Here is an 18220-nt window from a genome sequence, read left to right as displayed (position 1 = left end):
TATCTCCTCCATCCAGGCACCACTCCCCTTCCTCAAAAACATTCCTTCTTAGCAATCCATCAACAACTCCTCCAGTAAAAAGTCAGGTAGAAGAGCCCCACTGAACAATAGACACAAATAATTTCATGGGACTCCAAGGGGAGCCACCTGACACCACAGTGCATGGCAATGACTTTGAAAAGCCTCTGGTTGATTGCTTAAACCATGGTCACTTCTGTACATATTGACTAAGGGTGCTGAGGTCCATGAGGCTACTCTAAAATTTCTCCCCTTCACCAAGTATGCTAAGATATGACTCATTCTGGTGGAAGGAAACTGGGTAGGTAGTGAGGCAGGAAGAGGGAAAAAGCTTTGGGACAATAACTCATGCAGTGCTATCAAAAAAAGACACATCCTGTGAACCTCCCAGACCAGAGGAGGATCCTGACTGTAGAGCTAAAGGCTTACTCTTATTCTCCACTAATAGGGTGACGATGGCTGTTGGAGCAGGGGCTATGGATTGTCCTCAATTAAACCTGCCCTTTAATGCAGCATTTTGGGGGACCCCAAAAAATATTGATAAGAGAGGAAAAATTTAATGAGGAGAAAAGATAATCCAAAGGCTTTCTAACAACATGACCCTTTGTATTTAAACCCCTACTCAACAGGCATTGTCACCAATGTATGGAAATGTGTCTGGGAAGTCATATAAGTGACCTAAAATCTTCTATAATCTACACCAGGACTGGCCCTATGCAATATTTGTTTCTATAACACCCTCCCCAATAGGAGTATATGGACTTTGACAAAACACATGACCCAAAACCAATAGAATAAGTCTATAATGGTGAATTAGTAGGGCAGATATTTGGGCAGTCTCATTGTTGAGCTAATAATGCTATGACACTTTGGTTGCAAGTAACAGAGAATACAATTTTCTAATTTAAACAAAAAGAGAGAAATTATCAGAATCTAGAGTACCTCATGGAAGTCAAGATCTGAAACACAGCTCAGCTACCGAACGAACTATACACTGAGACCAGAAGACCAGGAACACTCTCCCTCTCTTTTGTCTCTTTTTTTCTAAGTATATGTTTTAACACTTCTCTTTGTCTACAGAACATAGATCACAGGGTCTCTGCTCCCCCAGTCCTCGTGGTAAACACAAGCCACCCCAAATTTTCCCGAGCTCACATTTTTCTGTTCCAGGTACACAGAAACACTAGATAGATGTTCGTCTCTAAGTCCCAATTGTGAATAGCAGGACAAGAAAATCTGATTGGTTCAGCTGAAGTTAGGGGGCCAGCCATGGTTCAATAAACCATGGTCAAAGACTTTGAAAGGGATATTAATCACATAGTGCAGACATGTCTGGGGATGGTGACCCATCCAGAAAAAATGGGAGAGGGGTTTTTTTGAACTAGAAAGCCCATATAGAATACACCCCAAACCACCTCATCCTGTGGGCTACTCCTTCATGCTCCCCTCATTCTGTGACTTACAAAATCCAGAAAGATTAGAAAGAAAGTTTGTGACTATCCTGCCAGTCCCACATCAAGTGCTAGGTTCTCTTACTCTTCCTTGTCCTCAAAACAGGTCAGAATACAAAGGTCAAAATAGCCTTTTATTATGTTTTTCTTTTAGCTGTGTCCTTCCACAGAAGGCTGATCTTACCTTTCCCTGACCTTCTCAGCCTCACACATACCTTGTCAGAGATTTCTAGTCCTCCAAAGATGATCATACCAGGAATCAACTGGATACAGTTTAATGCCCCCAGAAGAAATTCTGATCATCACAATAATAATGATTGGTGCTGGTCAGATAGATGCCTTCCAACCGAAGACCTGAAAATAACATCACACTCCCAGCCTGCCACACACACACACACACACACACACACACGCACACACACCATTTCTGTCTGATGTATTTTACTTATTTCCAATGACATAAAATTTATGGCATATTTCTTGTACTGGTTTTGACTATTCAAAAACATCTATCTGCCATACTCAGAAAATTTTCCATGGAAGCAAAAGGCTATAAATTTATTCTTGCCCGTGACATTCAGCAGAGATGAGGGCACCCTGGAAGGAACAATTTATAACTACTCTTTCCATACTGATGCATTGTGAATTAGTTATAAAACTTTTGACATCATCAGAGACAGCTTGATGAAGACATCTGCTTAACACGCATAAACAATTCAAGGGGAAAAAGGAACAAGCTGTTCAGCTGTATCAAAAAGAAAGGAATAAATATAAGTAAAATGTTTATGGAATACCTTAACCTTTCTTAATCAGAAAATACTTAAAACTTTATCAGAATGATTGAAGTGGAATCCTAAGGAACATTGCACTCAGTAAGGTAAGCATAGAATCATCAATTTAAAAGCATGAGGATTTGCACTTCCCCATAGATAGATGTTTGGAAAGACAGATAGTCAACCAATAAAGTTCTAAAGTGTAATTATTTTTTAGCATGCCAGACATAAATCTATCTTTCTCTCCCCCTACACACACACACACACACACACACACACACACACACTCCATAATTCCACCAAACTCTTTACCATGTCTAAGAACAAAATTGAGAGACAACCATGATGATGCATTTTAAAGCAATAGTTCTGTCTTAGAACTTTAACAAGTATTATCTTTGGTCGGGGTAAAACAAGTAAAAGTGCAACTGAAATGACTTCTCCAGAAAAATAGTGTCACAGAATCTTTAAAGAATTTAATGGAGCAGAGAAGGCATTTCCACTGGATATTACTTTTACTGTCCTTTTGAAATTATTTCACACCTAAGCAGTATGATAGATCCCAAATTTTACAATGCCATGAAATAAGGCATAACCTGTGCTTTGAAAAGAGTATGAAAGTGGAACAGCAAAGATTTAGCCCCAGAAAGCTATGTCCTCAGACCTAACTTTGTTTCCAGGTGACGCACACCCCATCCATTCATTTCAGCTGTGAATAATATTACCACTCCAGGATCTGGAACAGATCCTAAAAATCATAAGAGACATAATGAACATCACCCTCTGGGAGAAAAGTACCTGGTAGTACAGTTCTCTACAAGAGAAAGTGAAAGAATGCTTCTTTTGGTGGTTACTCCCTTACAAATCTGCACAGGGCCACTTACTAGTTGACTTCTCTCAAATTGAAGCAGTTTCAAATAGTGAAGTTTAGCTCTCAGAAAAGTCACTTATTTTACAACCCTCTTCAAATTGATTCTTCGCCTTGCTGGTTCTCCTCTTGTTATAAATCAAAGAAGGAATTCCCCCCATGGACTTTTACAATGAACACACAGAATTTATCTAGTTCCCTAGAAAAAGAATCCTAGGGAGAAAGGATTATTTTTACTCTCACCAACTTTAGTGGAAGGAAGGGTTGTTACAGCTCTTGGGGCCCTGGGGGATGAGAGGAAGAGGAAGGAGAAAACAAACTGCATGAAAGAGACATCAGTGGCTAGAGCAAGGCAAAGAGCACCAGGAATCAGCAGATATGGGGTCTATGCTCCTCTGTACACTAAGGAACACATTTTCCTCTCTCCAAAATGATGTGGTGAGAGTGAGATCTCCATATGCTTCTTCTGCTGTTTAATTCTAAAACGTAAGTTTCAGAATAAATCCAGAGAATGAATTTCTGTTTTTAAAACCCAAGTGGGGAAATGCTATGTTATAACTGCTGTGAATAAAATACAACTATATTTTGTGCAAATAGTCTAACTCAAAGTTCTCCCAGGTCAAGCATTTAATCAGTAGCCCTATTGAATTATATGCTTCATGGGTTAAGGAGCTGAGGCTGTTTTTGCATATAACTCACAGAAAATAAAAGTGTGGAGGTCTAGGGGCACCTGGGTGGCTTGGTCGGTTGAGCATTCGACTTCAGTTCAGGTCATGATCTCGCAGTTCCTGAGTTTGAATCCCATATTGGGCTCTGTGCTGACAGCTCAGAGCCTGGAGCCTGCTTTGGATTCTGTCTGTCTGTCTGTCTGTCTGTCTCTCTCTCTCTCTCTCTCTCTCTGCCTCTCCCCTGACCACACTCTTGTCTCTCTCCCTCAAAAACAAGCATTCTTTAAAAGTTAAAAAAAGTGTGGAGGTCTAACCCACTTCTCAGATACATTTCTTAATCTGATGATAATTTTAAAAAGTCTTCCCACAAATGTCTCAACCAAATCAAACAATATTCTGTTGGGCAGGGGTACCTCTGAGGAAAAAAAAAATTTGTTTTACAAGAATTACAACTTTATTCTAGATTACACTGATAGAATGAAAAATGATTTTGAAAACATGTACCCTGACAGAATGCATTGCCAGTCACGACCTCCATTGTTCCATTTATAAATTCAAAGTTGTTTTTTATTAGCCCTTCAAGTTTAGTCAGGGAAGTGGATGGTTAGCTGCCTTAATAAGGGTTCTGCAGCTAGAACTTACAGAGGGTAGGGAATGCAGTACTGCTCTGAAGTATTCTTACAGAAAGAAAACATGATCAATGCATGTAATATAAACAGACAAAAACACAAGAAACCTACAAAAACCACTATGAACATCATCGAGGCATTCAGAGCAATCAGGTGATTGACTCCATAAGCTGTCCCAGGTCACTTCCCTCCATGGTGACCCAACTCCTCTCTATAGCAGAATCCAGTTCACACTCAGTGAAGAGCTTTCTGGTCTCAGCTAATAGTCGTCATCATCATCATCATCACCACCACAGACAACAATGATATAATAGTCATAGTGAGAGTAATAATGTACCTACCATCTTGGATAATTCATACAAGATTTTTAATTACCTAGAAATGTTCTTAACCAAATTCTGAAAACACATGATGTTCTAACCAAGAGCATTTTTATCTGGTTTGACCAACAATACTTTGTGCAAAAACATCAGGGAAATATTTTGACAGAGACATTAAAATTTGCCACTGTTTTTGAAGATAAACTACCATTTTCCATGCAACCCTACTTGTAGCTTATGACAAGACACCAGGTGTGATTTCTGCTTTCTCACATTTTTAGGGTTCCCACTGGTGCCGACCACTATCCATGCTATTACTCGGGCGCTGTACTTCAATGACAAGTAAGTATTTTGATGGTTTTTAAGTGAACATATTTGTAAATAAAATGCATTTATATTCATGTATTCCCTCCCTCCTTATTTTTTTTCTTATTTTTTATTTTTTTTAGCTGCTGGCTGAGTGTGGAAACCCATTTGCTTTACATCATCCACGGCCCCGTCATGGCAGCACTGGTGGTGAGAATTGCTTTTTTATTTATTTTGTTATTGTTGTTGAGAATTGCTTTTTAAATCCATTATTAAGTGTTACCTCTTTGAGAGGATTTCTGTAAAGACGGATCTATGTAGCATGTGTATTCGAACTTCAAAATTAGGCTAATTTAATGATAATCTATAGTGAGATAATCTGTAACAACTTTATTTGAGGGTCTTCAAATGAAAAAAATAACATTTAACACAACTGGGGAAAGGGCATAAGTTCATTTTTACACCCACAATAACAAAAATATAGTTTTCAATGCTACAACTTTGCTTTAAACAATGCTATAACTAAATGCTTCTAGTTAAAAGTAAAGATCAAGGGGCTGAGGAATGATAAAAAATGTTTCTGATAAAGAAAGTGAAAAACCGCAGAGTCCATCTGCACCTTTTCCCCTGGTCTCTGCCAAACAAAACCATCTTTCATTTCATCTTTGGTACATGAGCCATCGTTGGAACTCCCTCTCAGCAGACACTTAACGTATTTCAGGCACTTCTCATACGCTGCCATGCTGTTTCTAACAGCAACCCTTCAAAAAGCAACCCTTACTCAGTAGGAAAACTAGACCCAAAGATTCAAGTAAACTCACCCCAAATCACATAGGCTAGTAAGAAGTTGGGGTAGTGGAGAATATGACCATCTGCATCTATTTCCAAGCTCTTTGTTTCTACCCAACGTTTACTATATGGTGACCAGTGTCAGAACCACCAAATTTAATATTTAGACATTAGTTTTCCCACCAACCTCAAAGACAGTGTTTTCCTGGGGTACGAATGAGAAAAATAAAAACAGTGAGTCATACACCATATTCTGCTCCCATACTGAAGAAGTATTCATTAGTAACCAGTGTCTCTAGTCCAAAGCCAATTTCTTCTGCCCTCCTCCAGAGCAGTGATGTACTTACCAGCCTGACAGTCCTCACAAAGACCCACCGATGTAGGTCTCGAATATTTCCAACACCTCGTAAGAGTTTATTTGTTAATAAAGGTCTCTCTCCTTTACTGAATTTTTTGGGGGCAATCGTGTTACTTCTCTTCCAGGTTGAAGAATCATTCTAATCATTTAAAAATAAATCATCAATTAAATTTTAAAAACAACTTTGGTTTCAAAACTAATCATCATAGCCAAAAGTAGTTTGGCACCCACTAGAATGGCTAATATTAAAAAGAGTGACCATACCAAGTGTTGGCAAGGGTGGAGAACAACTGGAATTCTCATCTAGTGCTGGAGGGAACATATAATGAAGCCACCTCTCTGAAAAATAGTTTGGCAGTTTCTTATAAAATTAAATACATGCTTATCATGTCAACAGGCAGTTCTCCTCCTGGGTACTTGTTCAAGAGAACCGAAAACATATGTCCACACAAAGACTTGTATGAAAATATTCATTGCATGCTTATTCATAATAGTCAAATTGTGGAAACCATGTCAATTTCCATCAACAGTAGAATGAATAAACAAATTATCTGTATTACCCATATAATAGAGTGCTACTCAGCAATAAAAATGAATGAAATGTTAATATATCCAACATGCATGAATCTCACAGATAATATGTCAAAGCAAAGAAGCCAGACATACACAAAAAAAGTACATACTATATAATACTCCACTTCTATGGTAATAGAAATTAGTGGTTGCTTGAGGTGGAGGGGAGGGGGTTGTTGACCACAAAGGAGCAGGAGAGAACTTTCTGGGGTGATGAAAATGCTCTTTTCTTATTTGGAGTGGTTGTTACATAGGTGCATACCTTTCTCTAAACTTCTGGAATGTAAACTTAAAATCTCCATTTTACTGAATGTGCATTATACCTCAATGAAGTGATTGTCTTTAAAAAGATGTTATGAAAGAGAAAAGAAGGCTGGGTTCGCTGTCTCCACTACAAATACTTTACAAATAAATGTCTCGGTCCTCATTTCAGCCTTGGTTAAGTAGTCTTGCCTACAGGGAAAATCTTCATAATGCAATGACCAAAAAGGAAGATCGAAAAGTGTCATCTATGATGCTCCTTTGTAAAAACGTAAAAATCAAAGTAAAGAATAAACCACCCTCCTTAGAATTGAACTTCATATATTTACATATGCAGGAATAATATTTTCTCATTTGGAAAAAAAAAAGAAATGTTAATTCAGATCTGAAAGGGTCTGGTCATACTGATGTTCCCAGCAATGCTTAGCAAATTACACCATGTCACAGGCCATCCCTCATGTCCTGCAGAGGTCACATCTGCTCCCAGGAATAAACAAGAACTGAGGAAAGTGGGCACCCTTCAGTAGTACTGACATAGATGATTTCCTCAAAACATCATATCTTTGCAGGTCAATTTCTTCTTCCTGCTCAACATCGTCCGCGTGCTCGTGAGTAAACTGAGGGAAACCCAAGAGGCAGAATCGCATATGTACCTGAAGGCTGTGAGGGCCACCCTGATCCTGGTGCCCCTGCTGGGAATCCAGTTTGTCGTCTTTCCCTGGAGGCCATCCAACAAGATGCTTGGGAAGATCTATGATTACCTGATGCACTCTCTGATCCATTTCCAGGTAAAGAAGCCAATAATGTATTTATTCAACTACTTGCTCAGCTAGTTGACATAAGGTGAACCATTTTCTAGGCCTCATATATGATTAGAAGGACCTTTTCAAATGTATGCAACCTGGAAGGGATACAGCTTCTGTCTTTCTCACTGCCTGTTTCCCCTTTTTTTGAATCCCAAAACTGAAGAAGGAAATAGAGGGAGTATGAGCTTTGAGAACAAATCTTCCTAAGGACAAATATTTGTCCAGGGATGGGCCCACTGCACAGTACTGAGGACAGAACTTCTATTCCCACCATCCTTTCAACCTTTCCTTCCCCTCTCCAGTATTTTGAGGGCCACATTTGTTTTTCCTTCATGAAGGGGAGTTTTGAAGATCAACATCACCAATGTCAGTCAGTTTCCCAACCTGGATTTCTATCATCATAGTCCCCAATGCCAAGAAAACACAGGGCAGAGAAGCACATGTTTATATCAGTATGAAATGCCTCCACTGGACCCCAAGCTGGAAGCTATATCCCTTTAAAATGGAATATTCTTGTAATAAAACACTGGATATGAGTGCTGTAATTGTCTTTTCTTGAGCCTTCACTTGCTGTTGCAACAGTGAAATGTTCCTCTCCAGGCTATTTATATTGATTCCTAAATAACATAATGCACACAAAAATAACTTCAATTCTATTTTTCCTCCTTTTTTAAGGGATTCTTCGTTGCCGTGATTTACTGCTTCTGCAACAACGAGGTAAGCATGCATTTCACATAATACCATCACTCATTTATATAAAGCCAGCACTTTACAGTTCCCAAAGGATTTCTGTACACATTTCATTTGCTCTCACTTCTACAGTTGACCTCGCAGGGTTTCCTGACTTGAGGGATCATGTTTTTTCCGTTACTTGAAGCTGCATCTTATCTGTGTTTCTATGGTACAATTGCAGATACTATCCAGACAGGCAGCTAAGTTCTGATTTCCTTGGATGGCACCTTAAGTTAGTCAGTTCCTTGAGCAGGAATAGTGAAAGCTATTCTGGATTCCCATAGTAGGAGAAGTCATGCTCCCATTCCTTTGGAAAACCCAACTGCTCACTAGAGCAAAACCAATATCCAGCCAATTTGTCCTGCTTCATCGCTTTTTTTCTTCCCATTGTTTGGTGCCGGTGTCATATCACTTATTCGACATTTTGAAAACAACCCTGAAGTTAAGACTCAAAAAGCATTCTCAAATAAGTAATTTATTATCTGAATATTTAGATCAGTAAAATCTAGAGATCCATATGGCCAGTGTTTTCAGGGGTGGGGGGAGTTAGTCAGAGTTCCCTTTCTTCCAATGAAATCTCTCCTGGGACCCCAACTGTAAAGCATAAAAATGCCCCTGCTTACTGTCCCTGGGAAAGCAAACTTGTGGAACCACTGTGGGAAAACAGTATGGTGGCTCCTTGGAAAATTAAAAATATAAATATCATATAATCCAGTAATTCTACTACTGGCTATTTACCCAAAGAAAATGAAAACACTAATTCAAAGAGATAAGTGCAACCTTAAGTTTATAGCAGCATTACTTACAATAGCCAAGATATGGAAGCAGCCTGAGTATCCATTGATGGATGAATGGATAAAGAAGATCTGGCATATACATACAATGGAATATTACTCAGCCATAAAAAAGAATGAAATCCTGCCAACACATATGTTAATTATACTTGAATTTAAAAAAAAGTGGAGCTGCTTAAACTTGTACCATAGAATATCCAGGGCTTCAAGAAACATGGTTTGTAAGCTTCCTCATTTTTTAGGTGAGAAGTCTACACTCCAGGAAGAACATGTGACTTGCACAATGTCACAGTCATAGTTGTATATTGTATAACGGTGACTAGAACCCAAATTTCCTGATTCTTAATTAAATGAACTGCATCTTCCACTGCTCTATAATATGTCTAGGATTCCTCCCTGGAGATTTGTTGGCATATGTTCTCTAGTTATATACCACATGAATTTTAATGCGCAATTATTTTTTATAATTTTACATTAATTCCTATTAAGAATAATTCTATACCAAGGCAAATCAGATTTTGTTAAGAGATAAACAAAAATATTATTTTTCTATTACAAACGAGAATGGTTTTCTAACCATAATCAATTAATATTTAATTGATTCTCCATTCTTTATTTCTTCAGTTAAATAGTGAGCACCTATAATATTTTGCTGTTTTGTGACCTATTATTTATCTCCAACCTCGACATTGCATTGTGGGATTTTTGTCATTCTCATTCTCCTTTTTAATTGGTACATTTTATTCCTCCCTTCGTCCATTCATCCATAAACTCATTCCTTCATTCAACAAAAATATATTATGTATTCACTATTGCTATGGGCTAGACTGAAGGCCTGGGATAGAAATGAAAAGACATCTTTCTGCTGCCAGCTGTTAAAGTGTCTTTCTTCCTTTGTTTTTTGTTTTGTTTTGTTTTGTTGTTGTTCATTTGTTTGAAGAATAGCAAAAACTAATAAAAAAATAAATAGGGCTTAGGTCACCTTATCTTTAGTCAGTTTCTGTGAATGTATGTCTCTGTCTTCTGAGTTGTTACAGGTGCCATACAAAATAAGTTTTCCCATCTAAAGCAATACCCATATAGGGCTAATATAAAAACCATATTCAGAAGGGGCATGCCTTGAAAACATTAGAGGATTGCATGCGTTTGTAAAAATACCTCAGTACTTACTATGTTTTAACCATGATGCTGTCTTGGGAGTGTCAGGCATAGAAAGCAAGCCGAGGAGTGCTCCTGAACAATTGAATGTTTCTAGTTCATTTGAGTATGTTATCTCTGCTTTTTGAAGTAAAGAAACTGTCTCCATTTTAATTAAGATTCTCTCACCAGGAGAAGCTACAAGTGTGACATTTCTAATAAGATAGAAATTGTCTACTGTGTCAAATGTAATGTCACAGCCCCATGAATTTTAGGCCTGTGGATCTCAGCAAGGCCCTCTGTGAACAACCTGAAACACAGGCAGGGCACTTGAACCTACAGGAAATTCTTGCAGCTGCATCTGAGACAGAGTTGGGATTGGGCTTTGCCTACCAGAATGTTAAGAGATTTCCAGGGTTAATCTGTCAGTTAGATTATGAAGATTGAGGTTTTCGTTTTTATTTTTTATCTGTATGTTATCAGCGATTCCTGTTATGCAAATGGATCAGATAGGATGAAAAGACTAGAAGCAGGAAAGGAATTTGGAGAATTACAGTAGTAGGAATCAGGAGGTAACCATGAGAGCTTGCTTATGGATCAAATAGTTCCTAGAAGTCTTCCAAGAGTGTGGACATTGACCATCCAACTTCAATAAATTATTAACTATCTAAGGGACCTCAAAAAGATGATCACAGCTATAAAGATACTCAAATGTTTCCAAGCCACAGCTTAAAAATTGAGAGAGCACTAACAACACAGTGAATGTTCTCCCTTTTTCATGTTTCTTGCTATTGTCCATGCATTATGGCTAAAATAGTTTGTAGATCAAACTAGCATGATCAGGAAGATTTCGGTTTAAGACTGGAGTGTGTGAAAACTGACATTATGCTAGCACCCCCTGTTGAAACTCATGGTGGCTCCCCTCACTACTGAGGACCCTAGAGATCATTTTACTCTGTAGTCTCCTTGACCAGGCCCTGCCCCTGTTCTGATTACACCAGTTTTCTGAGGAGCCACCTGAGGAGCCTGGGAAGTCAGCCTCCTTTCTTCACACTGAGAAGGGCCTGTGAATCTGTCTTCAGCTAATGTCATAGCCACTGCTCAGGCACCAAGTTGGACATGGTACCAAGCCAAATGTGGGACTTCTTTATGGGGCTATCAATTTCTAGAACTGTGCTCTCAAAATCATAAGAGCAAGATTTATTATATTGGGGTGTTTCTGTTACTCCTGCTTTCTTTCTTCTCCCCATGTCCCCAGGTATTTCCCCCATGAAGGGAAATGCAAGGTCCTTTGTGTCTCTGTATCTCTCTCTTCTCTTCCTCTGGGGCTTAGAAGGGTTTTGGGCTCCCCACTCCCCTTCCTGTCTGCAAGGAACTCTGTCTGCTATGTCACATCCTGTGTGTTCTCTGTACTATGGCTTTTAGTAAAATTCTGTTTTCAGAGCAGTAAGGTTTTCACTTCAATGCAAAGGTAAACTTTTCTATTTAGAAATTCTCTCACTCCATAAAACCTGGTTTTCAAAGCTTGTCCTTCTAGAGACTCAAGAAAGTCAGCTTGGAGACTCAAAGCTAAGCAATGATTTTTCTTGTTGTTTTTCCAGACCAGTGTTCTCAAACTTAGGTGTGCATCAGAATCACCTGGAAAATTTGTTAAAACACAGAGTGGTTGGCCCCAACCAGAAGAGTTTCCTATTTAGTAGGACAAGAATGGGGCCTGAGAATTTGCATTTATAACCATTTTCCAGGTGATGCTGATGCTGATCAGAGAATACACTTGGTGAACCTACTCTAGACAAAATCTAATTTGTTCTTCAAGCAATGAATGACCTTCACTTAATGAATGAGAGGGTTGTAGGATAATGTTATTTAAGAAACACAATAGTTAAATATTTTCAAAAATATTAACCTTATTATAGATGATATTTATTTATTTCTGTCTTCTAGAACAGGGAAGCTTCCCCAAACATAGGAAAGTAGGTAGTGAAAGGGAATTAGAAAACCTTGATCTTATAATCTTGCAGTACCCAATTACCTCAAACTGTAAAACATGTAAATTCTGTAAGATAAAGACTAGTAAAGATAATGCTCCCAAAGGATGAAAAAAAATATCAGTGGCAACTTTATGAATAATATTCAGAATTCCCCCTCAGCATCTAATTAACAGGATTTAATAGAGATCCAGCTTCAAAAAGTCATATAAAAGCATTTAAAGCATATAGTTACTTTTTAACTTCCCAGTGGATTTAAAGTGTTTTTAAAACTCATGATTTTTAATCTTAAATTTAGATGGCAGCAGGTCTATTCAGTTGTGGCATCAACAAGGGAAGACATGAGGGAGGAGTTTTGAAAATCTTTTCATCCATTGAATCAAAACTCCCTGGGAGAAATCCCACCTTCCATTCAACAGTATATAACTGCTGGTGCTTATACTGAATTTAAGCAAAACAAAGGCCAAAGATAAAAGCATTTAAGTCCAACCATGAAGATTGCAACCTGATTTTCTTTTTCACAAATGTAGAAACTGAGGCCCAAATGTACCAGCCTTATATAGATGGTTAATAATAGAGCCAGGTGCAATAATTACGTCTTCAAACCCTCAGTCCAGGGCTCTATTTTTAAAGGTGGCAATAAATAAATTGATATAATTAGGGAAAATGTAAAGTGATCTGTGTTAATTGCTTTTAGAATGAGTGATGAATTTATACAATTCAAACTTTGTATATTTATCCCATTGGCCTCTTCTAACATTTCTGATGCTTTTCAGGAGCAATGAAAAGTCTCCCTGTTTTTTTCAATCAGATTCAATGCCCTTATTCTTGTGATCAAAGCAGCATCAAGCCTAACCTGTGGTATTGTAGGAGATAATTGCCCTATTAAACTATAATTATTCAAGTGTCTTTTACATCCTGTTAAGGGCCTATTCTTATATGTGTGGTTTACAAATTGAAGCAGATTGTCATCTTCACACAAAAGAACAGGTTTATAATTCAGGAATGCAATTATAGAAGGCTATGAACATTTCTGTAATAATAATATTAAAAACATGAAATGGGTCTCAAACCCTTTGGCCTCATTTACGCAGGGTACTTCATTAAAATGCATGGGCACTCCAAAGGGGATTATTTTAAAAGAACAGGTGAGGAAAAACAAAGACTTTTTTTTTTTTTTTTTTTTTGTCTGCTGGCACTTTTACAAACTCACTCTAAACTTACACTGTCTGCCTTGGATACCTCTAAATATTGGTGTAAGTTTTAGCTATAAAGACAATGTTGGTATTTGAGAGATGCTGAATCCACAGAAACTATCAGTTCCCTTTGTCTGGGGACATCGCTTCTCCAAAAATATGCCGAAACAATGTATTTCCTATTTCCTCAACAGGGTATTTGATGGTTCCTAGATTATGAACCTGGCATTTAAAACATTTAAGGACCTAGACTTAATAGACACTACACACACACACACACACACACACACACACACAGGAGGAGAGGGAGACATACCAAGCATTATAATATAATGTAGCAAGAGCAATAATGAATGGAGAATAAGTGCAACAAGAGCACAGAAGAGACTCCTAACTCTGTATTAGGGGGTTAAGAAAAGTTTCCAGGGAAACAGAATTGAGTCCTGAAAACACAAGTTTTGGTGTTAGTGAAGGGTGGGGGGAGGGGCATTCCAGTCAGAGGGAACACAGTGAACAGAGGCCTGATGGGAAGAAACCATATAGCTGGTGGAGAGAGACCAGCAGTTTGTTAATATTGGAGAATCAGGGTCAAAGCAATAAGTGGCTTAAAACCACTTTGGCAGAGAGATGAGCCAACTCAGGCAAACGCAGTAGAATGATGGATGGGAATCTTCCACTTCTGCCTGATGGCAGCTCTGTTCCTGGTGTCTGAGTGCTCTTACGGGACCAGAATCCCTTCTATCTGTGCCTGGCCGAGTGACTGAAATGGAGGCATTTTTGGTAAATAGCTAAAGGACAAACCGACGAGGCCAAGATTTCAGGTCACCTAGGGTGTGGACTGAATTCCTTCTGAAAAGAATAACCGTGATCAAGTTCAGCCTATCTGGAGCATGTCTCCCTACTGCTATTTTGAATGGCACTAGCTGAGTGCAGGAAACCATAGTGTGTGAAGGAGTATATCGTTTCAATTAGAAATAAACGGACCTAATCTTTCAGGCTTCGTCTTCTCTTTGTGTCTTGACCTCTAGACAGAAATGTCTCAGAGGGTTAACAAACTAGTCAATACTCAGTTATTCAGCACTGTCCTAACTGCTTTTCTTCTTTACTGTTCTGTTCTTCCTCACCTATACCTCTTCCATGGCTCCAATCCATCCTTTTCTCTCTATACATATATTACAGCTGACATTTGTACCTCTTCTACTGATTTGCTTACAACCATAGGAGGCAAAACACTTACATGAATCAGTTTTCAACCAGCAAATAGCCTTAATAAAGAGCTAGGTCTTTATTAAGTGCTAGATAATATTAAGAGAGACACTTGACTCTCTCAAATCCAGCCACATTGACTGGGAAATCCTTGGAGGTGGTGGGTATAGGAGGGGAGTCAACGTGGGGACAGAACAGGAGAAAAAGTAGGGAATTACTGCTGCTATGCACCAGTAGCATACTAGGTGATTTAAATAACCCCAATAAATCTTACTCATAACTCTGAATTAGTGTCATGATCTCCTTTTTACAAAGGAGAAAAGCCTAAGAAAGAAAAAAACAACAACAACCACCATGGAGTCAACAAACTGGAACTCAAACCCAAAGAGCACAGTCTTTGGAGCATATGTGTAAGCACTGTATGCTAGAAGACAACAGAAAAGATTAACTTAACTACTAAATTGAATTCAGTTCTGTAGAAAGCAGAGCTAGGGAAGCAACACTATCGTCTGTGTTGTTTTCAGCCATGCTTACTGTAATTTTCATATTTAGAACTTTCTGACTTTAGCACCTTCTCCCTTGTGCTCAAGATAGAGTTTATCATATTTATAAAGTAAGTTTGATGAGTTTATTTACATACTAGAAGTTTCTCAATAGAAAGAGATTGAAATTTTATTCTTAAAAGCTTGTCACTCCATTAACCAGAGTTTTACCTCGCACATCCGCTCTCAAGCCATGTTGGAGAAAGGAAAATCAACAGTATGAAGTCATTATCATAAAACCCAGAACTGTGCAATGGTTTCCATCATGACCAATAATGTGTAGGTTTAGATGAAAGTTTCTGCCTTACCAGAGGTGGTAGCAGATAAAAGCTTCTCAAAATCTTTTCCTCTGATATGACATGTATACCATATTGGGTATGAAACCAAGTCAAATTTCATTGATTGGGTAGAAGAGCTAAAGAACAGACTTTTACTCATAAGAGCAAATGACCTTGCCAGTGGTAGCTTAGGCAAGCAACTCACTTCTCCAGTTTGTAAATTCTTCTGCCAAGATGGTATGTTCCCCAACCAGAGCATATCCTGCACAGTCCTTTGGATCAGAATTACGATTCGATCTCCTTTAACCTCTGATGAGCTCCTAGAATTGTGCCCACTCATAAACAGCTCAGGTCCTTTCTGACAATTATACGAAAACAAGGTCTCCTTTTCTCTTCCAGGTCCAAACCACCGTGAAGCGCCACTGGGCCCAATTCAAAACCCAGTGGGATCAGCGCTGGGGGAGCAGGAACCCCCGCCGCTCTGCTGCCAACGCTGCAGCCGCTGCTGCAGCCGCTGCCGCAGCCGCAGCTGAAGCCGGCGACATCCCGGTTTACATCTGCCATCAGGAGCCGAGGAACGAAGCCGCCAACAACCTGGGCGAGGAGGGTGCGGAGGTCATCGCTTTGGAGATCATTGAGCAAGAGTCATCCGCTTGAATGTGAAGCTTACATCATGATCACTGAGCCTTCATTTCCTGGGAGACAGACAGACCATGTGTTTAAAGTGATCCCCATCCTCCCAGGAGCTGAGCATATCATTCGTGAAGAATTATTAAGTGAATTTGTCCATAGTAAATCTGGAGAAAGTTATCCTTGGTACTATTGCTGTGGGAGACAGTCTAGGAATGGGGTCTCCCACTGCATCACTTGTGATCTCCATCTTTCATCTAGGACCGAGATGCAGATGTCATAGTAATGCAAGCAAAGTATCCAAGAGAAACACAACTAAATTGACCTAGTTCAGAAACAGGGTGCTCCTTGTTAATCTTGAGCCATTTATAACTTTGAAAAATCAAAATCACGGTCACTATTTTTCTTTTTAACTCTAGACTTTGAATTAGAATATTTCTGTATTTGGCTATGGATCTGATTTTTAATTTTTTTATTTCAACCAATTCCAATATTACTCAGATGTTTTACCATCCACACAATGTAAACCGCACAAATTACATGACCTCTGCAAGACCGAGTGGCTTTCTAATATAGAGATGACTAAGAATGTCGGGGGACAGACTTGCATTTGGCAGGAAGGTGTAATGCTCTGAATGAAAAAGAAGTTTAGAGTCAATTTGCTCAAAACATTAGATGGGCCACCTTGTTAATTGGTTTATTAATATCGTACACTCAGTTTGGTTTTGGATAATCTTGTCCACCGAACAGGTCTAACTGCTGTTAGGAGCTGGCCTTCATGTTGAATATGCTTTGGTCCTTGACATTTATACACTGGGAGGTCACAAAGAATCCATCACTAAATTTTTCACAAAACTGCCAAAAATATAATTTCTAGTGGAAGAGAATATTCTCTTTAAAGAGACTTTTCCACTTTCCTAAGCTCCAGGATTTATAAAGCAAATCACTCTAAGGTTTATAAAGCAGATTACCTCTTGCCCTTGGGTGCTATCTAGCAGTAAAAGATAAATTTGTTTAAGACTGGTAATTAAAAGACTCCATATAAATCCATTAACTGCCTTCCACCCAGCTTCAAAGCTTAACAAGATCTCCGACTTTTCCGGGAAGATTCAGTAGGGCTAATTAGAAATCAGTTTGTAGTTGACCTCTTGTTTGCTGCTATTAGCAAGACAGGAAGAGGAAAAGTAACTGCTACAAGTTTGACCATCCACCAGTTCATTTAAAATGAAAGTAGAGGTTCTTCTGAAAACCCAATATTATATTCCCATGTCTCTCTTCACTTCCTCAGTATAAAATCCTTAAAAATCCCTGAATAAACCAGTTATCATTGCTGGCACCTGAAATTCATTTGTGAATTTGCAACAGTAATCCGAGTCACCATCATTTAGTTTTGTGCTAAATGAAGAGATCCACCAAAACCCTCCAAATCTCAAGTCTCATCTATGTCCTTGATGCCACTGCCTTTCAGAGGTGATCTAGTTGTGGGAAAACAAAAAGTTGATTTGTTCTGGTTACATATTTAGTGCACCCGAAGAAAAATTATATTCCTTCAGTGAAAATGTATTTTGGATACTAAAGTGGCTTAAGTCTCCTTTACTGAATGTAAAGGAGGAACTGAAAAGAAGGTATTTTTTCAATCACAGTGTTTATGTAGTGGTGTTCCTATTTTCGTTTACAAACATGGAAAACAGAGTATTTGAGGCAGCTCTAGTACAAATGTGATAAAATATTGCTAAATATTCTAGACATTATTGTGCTATTATAGTACGGGCTGAAAAACAACACAGCTTTCCGTAGAATTGTACACAGTGCCAAAATGATGTGAAATGCTTACGCTATGTATATCTATAAATTAATACAGAGTATGTTAAAGCAAAAAGATGTATATGTGCCTATT

The 18220-nt window shown here is 38.6% G+C and overlaps 1 protein-coding gene across 1 annotated transcript in view; it reads left to right on the top strand.

Moving 5' to 3' along the window:
* Positions 1 to 16384, top strand: part of CALCR (calcitonin receptor) — a 58881-nt gene extending 42497 nt beyond the window's left edge. The window contains exons 8-12 of the mRNA XM_030294717.1: positions 5009 to 5069; positions 5177 to 5243; positions 7584 to 7802; positions 8496 to 8537; positions 16093 to 16384. Coding sequence (XP_030150577.1) covers positions 5009 to 5069; positions 5177 to 5243; positions 7584 to 7802; positions 8496 to 8537; positions 16093 to 16350 — 647 coding nt within the window. The 3' untranslated portion in view covers positions 16351 to 16384. The remainder of the gene's footprint in view (positions 1 to 5008; positions 5070 to 5176; positions 5244 to 7583; positions 7803 to 8495; positions 8538 to 16092) is intronic.
* Positions 16385 to 18220: the final 1836 nt, after the last annotated feature.

Source organism: Lynx canadensis, chromosome A2 (genome assembly GCF_007474595.2).
Source record: "Lynx canadensis isolate LIC74 chromosome A2, mLynCan4.pri.v2, whole genome shotgun sequence".
NCBI lineage: Eukaryota > Metazoa > Chordata > Mammalia > Carnivora > Felidae > Lynx > Lynx canadensis.
This window is presented reverse-complemented; position numbering and strand designations above follow the sequence as displayed.